Source organism: Rhipicephalus microplus, unplaced genomic scaffold (genome assembly GCF_043290135.1).
Source record: "Rhipicephalus microplus isolate Deutch F79 unplaced genomic scaffold, USDA_Rmic scaffold_13, whole genome shotgun sequence".
In the NCBI taxonomy this organism is placed as follows: Eukaryota; Metazoa; Arthropoda; class Arachnida; order Ixodida; family Ixodidae; genus Rhipicephalus; species Rhipicephalus microplus.
The window spans coordinates 34,737,871-34,750,035 of NW_027464586.1; the positions used below are offsets into that span (position 1 = coordinate 34,737,871).

At 43.7% G+C, this 12,165-nt stretch overlaps 1 protein-coding gene across 1 annotated transcript in view; it reads left to right on the plus strand.

The window, feature by feature from the left end:
- The window catches only part of Cadps (calcium-dependent secretion activator 1), a 721,673-nt gene that overhangs the window by 635,070 nt on the left and 74,438 nt on the right, over positions 1 to 12,165 (plus strand). The window contains exon 29 of the mRNA XM_075882731.1: positions 9,367 to 9,471. Within this exon, the coding sequence (XP_075738846.1) occupies positions 9,367 to 9,471 (105 nt within the window). The remainder of the gene's footprint in view (positions 1 to 9,366; positions 9,472 to 12,165) is intronic.

The following is a 12,165-nucleotide window of genomic DNA, read 5'->3' on the forward strand; positions in this document are numbered from 1 at the left end:
CTGGGATCCCACGCTCATGCTCGCCAATGTTGTGTTCTACCTCGACGGCACGCCGCGGACATGGTTTGAAACCCGCGAAGCTGAGATCACAAGCTGGGATCTTTTCAAATCGAAGATCCGTGATCTTTTCGGCGATTCATCTGGTCGTCAGCTCGCTGCCAAGAAGACTCTCGCCACTCGCGCCCAGACGTCTACTGAATCGTACGTCTCATACATTCTTCACGTCTTGGCGCTTTGTAGCAAGGTCGACCAGCGCATGTCAGAAGAAGAAAAAGTTAATCACGTCCTCAAAGGGATTGCTGACGATGCCTTCAACCTGCTGGTTTTTAATAATGTCACGAGCATCGACACGATCCTGACAGAAAGCCCGCCGCGTCACCCACGGCATCACGTGCCTGCCGAACACAGCTGCTACTTCCTCTTGTGATGACACCGTCCGCCCAGTTCCCCGATGTGACAACCTCACCCGCATCATTGGTCGCAAGGTCGAGGCAGCCCAACCAGTAGCTTCTCCATTTCCAACGCCTGATCCTTCACCAACCACTATCTCACTGATACAAGCCGTCGTTCGTCAAGAATCATCGGACGTCGGCCTACATCACATTCAACCAGTCTACTCTGCCGAGCCTTTTTATCGTCGTTCCTCCGCTCCTCGATTCGGTTCCAAGTACTCTCAACAGCGCAATTTGTTCGAATGGCGTACACTGGACGTCAAGCCCATATGCTTCAACTGCCGACGTGTCGGTCATATTGCTCGCCACTGCCACAATCACTGGGCTCCGCCGGCACACTATGGGTCTCCTACCCAGGCCACTTCTGTCCACCAGTCGTCATCGACATTTGATTTTGATTCCCCTATGCCGACCACATTCTCTGATTCTGCCGCACCTCTGACGAGACCTCGCTACGCCCGCTCACTATCCCCTGCTTGCCGTCAATCTCGTTCGCCCCCACAATGCCGTCCTGCCTCTCCGACATATTTGCAGCGCCCCCGACCGGAAAACTAGGCAGTGCAGCTTCTGGAGGTGAAGCTGCATTGACGACAACCTCTGCAAGAAATCCTCGTGCAACATTACCGACCACCCGGAATCTGTTGAACGTTACTTTAGACAATGTACCTGTGCGCGCGTTGATCGATACTGGTGCGCATGTGTTCATAATGAGTGCTGCTTTTCGTTGTCGCCTAAAGAAAGTTATCGCACCGGCCTTGAACTGAGCCGTTCGAGTCGCCGACGGGGGAACTGCCGCGATTATCGGCATGTGCTCTGCCCGTGTGACTATCGCCGATAGAAGCACTGCTGTTCTTTTCACCGTTATAGAAAATTGCCCTCACTAAGTAATTTTAGGCATGGATTTTCTAACCGCTCGGCCCTTATAGATTGTTCAGCCGGCTGTCTTGACCTTAAAATGCCTCTACTTTCTGATCTGACCAACCCGCCCCAAAGTCGCCTTTGCTGCATTGATTTTGCACGCCTTCCGCCTAACTGTGTCACACATATCGACCTCTTCTCTACACCACCTGTACCTGACGACGATTACATGATGGCCCCGATTCATGCCGTGATGCTTACGCATGGCGTCACTGTTCCGCACACCATTTTGACAATCCTTGAAAACCGCACATGCCTTCCTATTGTCAATTTTCCCTCACTGCCCAAATTCTTCCACAAGGTATCTCACTGGCCGAAATCGCTGCTCTACAAGACCATACGGTTGAACCCTTCAGAGTGGATGATTGCTGCACCTCAGACCATGAACTAACTCTATCACGTTCATCGGGCGTCGCTGTTGACCACATGGTACCATTAGACCTTGCTCCTGATCAAGCAGAAGCCCTTCGTCACGTCCTGGAGTCCTATAGTGACATTTTTTACTTCACTAGCACGGCTTTAAGCTGAACGAGTGTTGTTACTCATCGCATCAATACTGGTGACGCGAGTCCCATTCACTGACGTCCATACCGTTTTTCCGCGTCCGAGCGCACAGCCATACAACAGGAAGTCGAAAAGATGCTTGCAAAAGACATAATCGAGCCCTCTTGTAGCCCCTGGGCTTCTCCTGTCGTCCTGATGAGAAAGAAGGATGGACATGGCCCTTTTGTGTAGATTATAGGCATCTCAACAAAATTACGACAAAAGATGTTTACCCGATGCCTAGAATCGACGATGCCTTGTACTGCCTTTACGGTGCTACGTATTTTTCCACTATCGACCTTCGATCTGGCTATTGGCAGATCGCTGTGGACGAGATGGACCGTGAGAAGATCGCATTCGTCACTCCTGACGGGCTTTATCACTTCAAAGTTATGCCCTTTAGTCTCTGTAATGCGCCGGCCACATTCAAAAGAATGATGGACTCATTGCTCCAAGGGTTTAAATGGTCAACCTGCTTATGTTATTTAGATGACGTTATCGTTTTCTTGCCCACATTCGACTTCGATCTCAAGCGTTTATTGGCGATTCTTGAAGTTTTTCGTCGAGCCGGACTTCAACTGAACTCGTCGAAATGCTACTTTGCTCGTCGTCAAATAACCGTACTTGGCCACATCGTCGATGCCGCAGGAGTCCGTCCGGATCCCGAGAAAGTTCGCGCCGTCACGGACTTTCCTGTTCTGAAGTCAACAAAGGACATTCGCAGTTTTGTGGGCTTGTGCTCCCACTTTCGACGGTTTGTTAAGGACTTCGCCATCATTGCATGCTCACTCACAAACCACCTGAAGAAGGACACCCCGTTTTTCTGGGGCGCTGATCAAGCCTCATCTTTTTCCTAGCTCACGGCGCTCCTTACAATGCCAATTTTGGCTCATTTCGATCCATCAGTTCCAACCGAGGTTCGAACTGACGCTAGTGAGCATGGCATCGGGGCAATGCTATTGCAACACCAACGCGGACATGACCGTGTTATAGGATATGCAAGCCGACTGCTATCTACAGCCGAGCACAACTATTCAATCACGGAGCGTGAGTGTCTCGCTCTTGTGTGGGCAGTCGCCAAGTTACGCCCATACTTATACGGGTGTCCATTCCGGGTAGTCACTGACCACCACGCGCTCTGCTGGCTGGCCTCACTCAAGGATCCCACAGGACGCCTCGCTCGTTGGAATCAATACACGTTTACCGTATCGTACAAAACAGGGCGGTCACATCAAGATGCGGATTGTTTATCACGCTACCTTGTGGAAGAGGCTGCCCATACTGACACCTTTCCAGACCTTCTGTCTGTGACGCAGCTACTCAACCTTGGCCACGAACAATGCCGGGATGCTTCCCTGCGAACCATCATTGACGAGCTTGAGTCAATGTCTCGCGACTCATCTCTACAAATGTTCCTGGTAAAAGACGGCACCCTGTATTGCCGTAACTTCGATCGATATAGCCATGACTTGCTCCCCGTCATACCAGCACATCTTCGTGCGTCTGTTCTCAACCAATTTCATGATGCTTCTTTGGCGGGCCACTTGGGCGTCTCTCGCACATACCATGTACGTCGTCGTTTCTTTCGGCCTGGTCTTGCCCACTCTGTTCGACGTTACGTCGCCGCTTGTGAGCCCTGCCAGCGCCGCAAAAAGCCATCTTCCCTACCAGCTGGATTCCTTCAGCCGATCGACATTCCCATTGAACCTTTTTTTCGAGTTGGCCTCGACCTGCTTGGCCCATTCCCGATCTCCAACTCAGGCAACAAATGGATCGCTGTCGCCACTGACTATGCGACACAGTACGCTATCACACGAGCACTTCCGACGAGCTGCGCAACCGATGTGGCGGACTTTCTAGTATATGATATTATTTTAGTACACGGAGCTCCATGCCAACTTCTCACTGACCGGAGCCTGACCTTCCTATCAGCTGTCGTTGATGAAATCCTGTGCTCTTGCTCTGCCAAGCACAAGTTTGCCACTTTGTATCATCTGCAAACGAACGGTCTTACGGAGCGCCTCAACCGCACCATAACCGACGTGCTTTCTAAATACATAGCTGCCGACCGCCAGAACTGGGATGTTTATTTGCCATTTGTGACGTTCGCATATAATTCGTCACGTCTCGACACTACCGGCTATTCACCATTCTATCTTCTATACGGCCGAGAACCCGCCCTACCCTTTGACACCTTGTGTCCCTTGGTCACTGAGTATGCCGGCGAAGCCATTGCGCGAGCCAGCCAAGCACGCCAACTCGCCCGCAGCCGTCTGCAGACCTCACAGGAGCACCAAAGACAGCTCTACGATTCCCATCATCGAAATGTGCACTTTTCACCGGGTTTCTTTGTCCTCCTCTGGGCCCCCACTCGGCGTGTAGGGCTTTCTGAAAAACTGCTGTCACGCTACACTGGACCATACCGCGTCGTTCGCCAGGTGACTGACGTTACATATGAGATCGTTCCAGCCGATTCAACGTCATTATCGTCACCTTTGAGTGACATCGTGCACATAGCTCGACTCAAGCCTTATCACCCTCCTTCTACCGCATCCGAATTGCTCAAGCACCGAGACGGTGCTTCTACCGCCGGGGGGTTATGATACACAACAGCCGGCACAGCCTGGCTGCAAGAAAGAGAAAGACGACGTTGGTGGCTGGTTGTGGATGAACTGTTGCCATCTTGTTCGCCGAGCACGGTGCATTGTATTTAATTTATTAAATAAGTTACCCGTAACAATATATATATATATATATATATATATATATATATATATATATATATATATATATATATATATACACACGGTGATTGAAGCGCTAGCCTCCTTTTTCTGTGGAGTGAACATCGCCTTTTTGGCCAGGGTCGGCTGCGCGCGGGCTTATCTCGTGAGCGAACCAAGGAAAGGGGTGCTTATGGTTGCGCTCTATCGTGGCAACAATCAGCACGTGGCTTGTGCTGCCACAGCAGGCAGGAGCTTTTACGGGTTGCATTCTCAACACGAAAAAAGGGTGCCAAAAGTGTACCTGGAGTGGCCGTGTTCTGTTACATCGGCGTTTTGTAGAGGTACGTGATATCGGATCTAAGTGAGTTGACTACCAGCCTCACTATGTAAACATTGCAATTTGTCGTAAAGATCACATCACAGAAAACTTGGTTACTTAGCAGGCCCATGCTTAATACAAATAATATTGCTCCTAAGTATGCTAGCCTTACTTTGTAGAACATTCTAATATGTTGCTATCACATTCCTTGCTTCGCTTTTTGGCGAAACTTTGACTTTCTTTGTGAGAAAGCAGAAAAAATGTTGCACGCATTGGTCGTGTCAAGCCAATCAAAAACGAATGGCCTTTGTCGTCATTGTTACGTGATACTATGTCACTTCACATAACAAAAATAGCCTATATGTGTCGCTATAGTTGAAAATCACGGTAGTTTATCGCGTGAATAACGATCTAACGGCAGCTTCGCCTTCGGCCTTACCACCTGCGCAAGGAAATCAGCACACTCCTCAGCACCAGAATAATCTATAAAAAATACACGTTGAAATTGTGTCACAGCGCCCCTCTAAATGTCGAACTGTGACAGTTGCTAGTTCGAACTTGTCTTCTGTATGTTCTTCGGGCACATCTTTTCGGCTTGAAGAACGAGCGGCAAGTTTCGAGTGATTGGTTATTCTTTGCGTGACGTTACAATTTCTTCCTATAGCATTCGATTCTTCGACCTTTTGGCAAACAAGGCACAACTACGTCTATGAAGACAGGTCTCACTTTCTCGTTATTTTTATTTTTATGACAGAAGCATCAGTATTTTTTTTTTTCAAGTTTTATTTTGCGTCTTTTTGGCCAAATGGTTGTGATAGGCTTAGATATTAAATGTTTCCTTTTCAAAAAAAGCAGTTGAACGTTCGTGGTTAATCCAGCTTACTTCTGTCCTTTCATTTATTGTTGCCATGCACATTGCACTTTGGGCATGACGAAAAAATATCTGGGAATTAGGTGGGGGAGGACTCATAGAGTTTTCTAAAATTAACTAGAGGGGACGGTGGCACTGCGATTGTAAGTCACCATGGGAATAATGGGTAGTGCACAAATATGCCTAGTCTTTGTGCTTGCGGGCTTAGAACGCATGTATGGGTTCATTTATTGCTGTGTTTTGGTATTGTTTCAAATAAAAGAACGGACCATTGTGAAATTCGTGAGCAAATTTTAATCTGTGGTCCTGCGACAAAGCAAATGCAAGCCACGTGTAGTCCAACGGAACCGAAAAAAAATGAAGACTAGGCAATTTTGTGTTTTAACCATCAATTCCATGCATGCTAAAGTGCTGTTCGTTGCAGCTTTCATAAACGCCAGAATTGCTCCTAATGAACTTGTTTATAGAGAACCCTATTGATGCTCGCACTAAGAACCCTATCACTCGTCTTCTAACTCAGCACGTCCACGACAGGGATTTTATATTCTGACTTTTATATTCTGATTTTCAAGGGTGTTCTTGTAGTAGTAATAAATGAATAATCTCGAAAAAACTTAAATATTTGATTGTTCTTTAATACCACCATTCTTAAGAATGGAAGCTTGAGCGAGTTGGTATGCATTCATATTGGTTGAACAGCGCAGCATGAGATGATAACAAAGTAAAAGAACATAGACAGACGCTGACTCACAACTAAAATTTATTTGGGAAAGAACAGCTGACATATAGGTGAAGTGCAACTTAACGGAAAATTTAAAAAAAACAGCGTAGTCAATTTCATTGAGCGATGCAGAATTTAGCTACCTTTCCTGCACCTGCAGAAGATTATGCCAATATATTTTTTTTTCTCTTGCTTGTGGGGTGTTTGGATGTATTGCTGTTTGGTTTCTTTTTTGCATTTTCTGTTAGGTTGCACTTCATCATCAGCTGCTCTTTTCCAAATAAATTTTAGTTGCGAGTCAACGCCTGTCTGTGTTCTTTTATCATATATACTCGCATAATAGACCCATCTTTTCTTTAGAAGAGTTGACGCCAATTTGAGGGAGGGTTCATTACGTAGGATAAAAAAAGTCACGGGAGTTATAAATGTGAAAATATCGCACGGTTGTGTTGGCCCGCGAAATGCGTGACGAATTTTTTTTGTAGCCTAAAGCTCGTCCAGTTTTCTCCCATAATGAACGCGCACAGATTGGCGCCAAAGTGTCATGCCCCAGTGCATGCAGCTGTGTAGCTAGCGAACAGGCTGAAGGTGTCCAACTAAATTCACTACGACAAACCTGACAACAAAAACGCAGTTTAGGATGGCGGCGCACAAACATTGTGAATGCACAGCGTGCGGTCGGCGCAGTTTGCACTTTGCATGGCCTCCGAAATGGAGGACATGCGGCGTGTTTTTACGCAGTGCACCCGTCATCTCGGAAGCCATGTGCTTTGTTTTTGTATCGCTGTGCTTGCGTGGCACTAGAAGCAAAAAGGTTTCTTCTACATTCAACGGATGGCGCTCTACCGCAAAAGGCATGACTTAAAATTTTTGTTGACGTCATCCGTGCTCGCCCTGCTTGCAACTGTTAAGCATGGTTGCCTCACTATATTTTCTCTTTTATTTAATCATTATTTTGTGATATAACAGCTTGATTTAACATTGTTTCGATTTTCAATGACACAGGCTATCACATCAAAATGATATGAAGAGATCCATTAAAAAATTACCTTTTTTCTTTCTTCAAGGACCAAGATGGGGTTGGGTTCATTATGCGAGTAAATATGGTAGTTTGTCGACGTCTCTTGTGCGCTGTTCAGCCAAGATGAACTCTAGCTTTTCTTGAGGATAACGATTTAGCTTCATGGTCTTATTGTAGAAGCATAGAAGTATTGCACCTTCTCCTTCTTTTTTCTTTGATTTTCTGTGTAATCATAATGTAGTATTGGAAATATTCTTGAGGGTTTCATATGAGCATTTCTTGGCTCATCCATCAGCTACGTATGAGAATAACATCATCATCAAAAACAAGACAACATGTTTTAACAAGATTGTTTGCTGGCCTAGTTGGTACTGAAAGACGTGATTTGGCTGCGAAATACTGCATTGTAAAACCTGCAAGTGTCAGCCACATTATAAAGAGACAATACTTTTAAGCAGAAGCAAGTACCAGACAACGTGTGAGTTGATGGAAGGCTCACCACATAAAAAAGAAAGTTCTATCAGAGATATGTCTTTCACGTTGTATGCATGGGAAATAAAATTGTTTGATCGCTGGATAGCATAAGTTGGGATGAGACTGCGCATGTATGTTGCTCATGTATTTTCAAATTAGTGCCCAAAATAGTTCAGTTGAAAATGTTGTTTGCCCTTTCATCGGGTCTCTCCTTTCCTGTGGGTTCTGATTCATGGCTGAATTATGTGAACAGGCTCCTGTCAGGCATGTATGTGGTTACTCACATGTAATATTTAAGAGGGACACATGCGTATGCTTTCCGCAAATCATTTTTATTCTCGCAGTGTTAACAAGACGCACACTACATGGGGCTTAAATCAACATTGCATGTTTGGGTCAGATGATGTGTATAGCCAACGTAGTGCCTGCATGTTGGTACACATTTGTTATGCCTGTCCTGTTCAATTTTACTTACTCTTTGCTATAGATTTTTTTTGTTGCAATTAATGAATCTGCTTGATTTCGTGGCAACAGCACTGCCTTAAAAGCCACTCTGGGAATTGCGTGAATAGGTCATACATATAAGCTGTTCCTCCAAATCATGCAGCAATTTGAACAGGGAACATTTCTTTAAAACAAGCTATAACTTCAGATGTATTTGGTACCTGTACCACATATTAAAACAAAATACGGTCAACGAAAACTTGCGGTGCTGATTCCTAGCCTTCTCAACGACTATACTTGAACAGCAGATTTCCTCAATGCTGGAATTACCAAGCGAGCAATTCATAAAATGATAAGAAAAATTAACAATAAGAGAATCATTACTTTCAGAGGGCTAAAACTAAAGTTACTAAACTACGAAGACTTATTCCGCATCAATGTTTTGTTTTTTTTTCGCAAGTGGCTCATGAGCCCTGTGATGTTGTTCCTAATTGCCATTCATTCATTTGTTTTTTGGTTTCGTTTCTTTTTTCTCGACAGTTATATGTGTATTTTTTGTTGTATATTTGAACTGCTCCTTTTGTACTGCTGAATAACTGTCAAACTGTATAGTGTTGTTGTTCTTGTGTTTTTCCTTTATTACCTTTAATTTTTATGAATTGTAAATTTAATCTTGTAAATCAAGTATAGTGATTGATTTTTGTCCATGCCTTAATATATTGTATATTTTTGTGCTGCTACTGTATGGGTGGTATGCCCAGTCAGGCAATGTTTGCCTTGTCCCGTAGGACAATTTCAATATTGTTGTAAATGAACCAATAAGGAAATAAATAAAGGAAGAGATAGTGCTGACCTGCATCACGTGTTGCCGTTCCAGCAATGGTATGCTGCCCAAATGAGCTTGCTGTGTTCTTGGCTTTCGGAGCGCCTGGATCACGGACTCCACTCAATCCAGCTATCGGCACTACTCCACATTGCTCGGGTAAGGCATTACAAAAAAGATATATCGTATATTACGTTCCTTCTTCTGCATGCTCATCTGCAATGTTAAGGTTTTGGCTCCTTTTGTGCACTGCAGTTTTCTCGTGAAAATTAATAATGCAGCATCTACATGTAAAATATATTTTTTTGGTACACAGCGTCTGATCTTGCTAGCAAAACGAGTGTAGCTGTTCATGCCACTATTCCTTGTTTGAATTAATTTTTGTGGTTTCTTCTATTTGCTTTTGTTAAAATTACTTCATCATTTACATTTTTGATTGTCTTGGTTGGCTTTTTAGTTTTTATCATTTATGAATATTTTATCCTTTATTACAAAAGCTATAGAAATTATTTAAAATAAATGACTCATGGTTCGCCTAGTTTCCTGAAAACCCCCGTTTATGTTTTGTTAGGAGGTCCCCCACGACAGTTTTCACTCCGGGACCTCTGAAGTTGCGCTTGTTGTCCACCTTGTATTCTCGTCAAATTTTATCAAATAAGTGTCACTTTAAATACAGGTACTCAACTCATTTCACCACTACCATTCAGCACTACCAAGGCTACAAGGTGTAAGTGAGCTGCGCGTTTGTACAGGAAAGTATATAGTAGTAGTAGTAGTAATAATAATAATAATAATAATAATAATAATGTTTATTTTCAACATGTTACATCTCGACATGTTCCATGTGAATGAATGATACGGCTAAAGGCAGATTAACTGCCTGAAAATGGCCCTACCACCCATGCACTGTTCATCAGGCTTTTGAACATATATAAATTATACAATTACTTAGAAAGCGGAAGCACCAAGAGAAAAAAAGACATGAGTGTACTATCAAGAACAGCTCATGACATACATGAAATAAATTAAAGTACTATTTTAATACAAATGTCATACACCACATAACGCTTGAGGCCCCGGCTCATACTATGAAGGCACACAGGACCAGAAGTAAGACTTGACGACAAGCCTAAACACAAATTTTGACATGGTTTTATTCACAAAATGTAGAACTTACAGATTTTGATTTCAAAAAGAAGGTATCAAGTATTCAAGTTGCTTAGTTCCGTATTTAGTTCTACAAAGCAGAAGTACGAAGTGGCTTTATCTTGGACTAGAATGCTCACGTGTGGCTAGGAACATTTGTAAAAATGTTGATTTATCTTCTCGTATGTCTATGTGTATGTATTTGCAAGTCTGAGGTTATATAACAGATCAACTTTTAATATCTCATTTTTTTGAGTAGAATGGTGCTGTGCGATCAAGCCATTCAAGGTTTTCTATGTGTCAGACAGCTTGCTTTTGAAGGACTGTCAGCCTACCTAAGTTTGTTTTGCTTGTAGTGCCCCAGATTAGTAAGCAACAACGTAGCTGAGAATGTATCATCGAATAATACAGCTGACATTTTAGCCAAGTTGGAAACACATGCCGGATTTGAGGAAGCTTTCCATTAGATGTGGAAATGCTAGTACGTAATTTGTTTACATGATGAGTTCAGTTGAAATGTTCGAATAACACTCCCAGACATTTCACCGGTACCCAGTCAATAACACAAGCATCAAAAGAAAGAGAAATGTCCGCATCATCAGGTTTGTTCCTAGGTTTTGACACATTTAGCTGAAGTTGGTTGAGAGATTTCCAAATCGCAGGTCATGCAACCAATATTTCACTGCTGTTTCCAAGTGCGCTAAACTTTTACCAGAGAAAAATAAACTAGTATCATCGGAGCAGAGGATCATTTTAGGTGTATGCAGTATATTCACGATATCATCAATATAAATGATAAAAAATAGGGTACCCATAATGAACCCCTCAGGTACGCCACACTTTATTTCTTTCAAGTCTGTGTATACGCTGTTATGGCTCACTAATTGAAATCTGTCTGTAAAATACCTATTAATACAATTTAAGGCAATGACTCTAATTCCACATATAGGTAGCTTTTGAAATAAAGTGTGATGCTTTTTTCAATCAAAAGCTTTTTTTGAAATCAAGGAGAACTCCGAAAGTTTACAGCTTATTTTCAAAGTTATCTAGTATATTTGGCGCTCAGGCTTGGCGGGATGAAGAAGAGTGTTGCGACAATTCATGGTCGATTCCTACGAGTGGATATGAGCCATGTTTGAGGAATCATCATCATTTTGCTTCGCAAGTGGCATAAGAGTGGTGCACTGTTCGGTCCTTTTCTGGCGGTTTCTCGTCAGTACAGTGACTAGACTAGGGAAGTGCGATGAACGCGCCGGATAGCGCGTAACGCGTTGGGAGGAAACCACCAGGTAGCGCTGGCAAACGTTTGCACGTCACCCTAGCCGACGATGACCATGCTCAATAAGTGTGGCAGGACCTCTTTAAATTGGAAGGAAGGGTTCGCGGCAGAGCGGATTTTTTTTTTTTTTTTGATAGGTGCTTTTACTGTTTAGCATCCGTACCCTGCAGCGAAACCACCTTTTCAAGCAGTTGCATGCGGATCAATGTACACCTATTCATTCACTGCGAATACTTCAAATTTTCAATAATTTAAATTTGAATTAAAGCAGATTCAAGTATTCTACTATTTGTTATGAGCCTAAAAAACAGAAGTTGGCCAAGGATGAGGCCTTTTGTTATCCTGGAGTTTACTGGTGTTAGGGTGGATCTTTCGTCTTCTACGAAACACATTGGTCCCTGAGGGAAAGGTGTGCCCAAATCCATGCT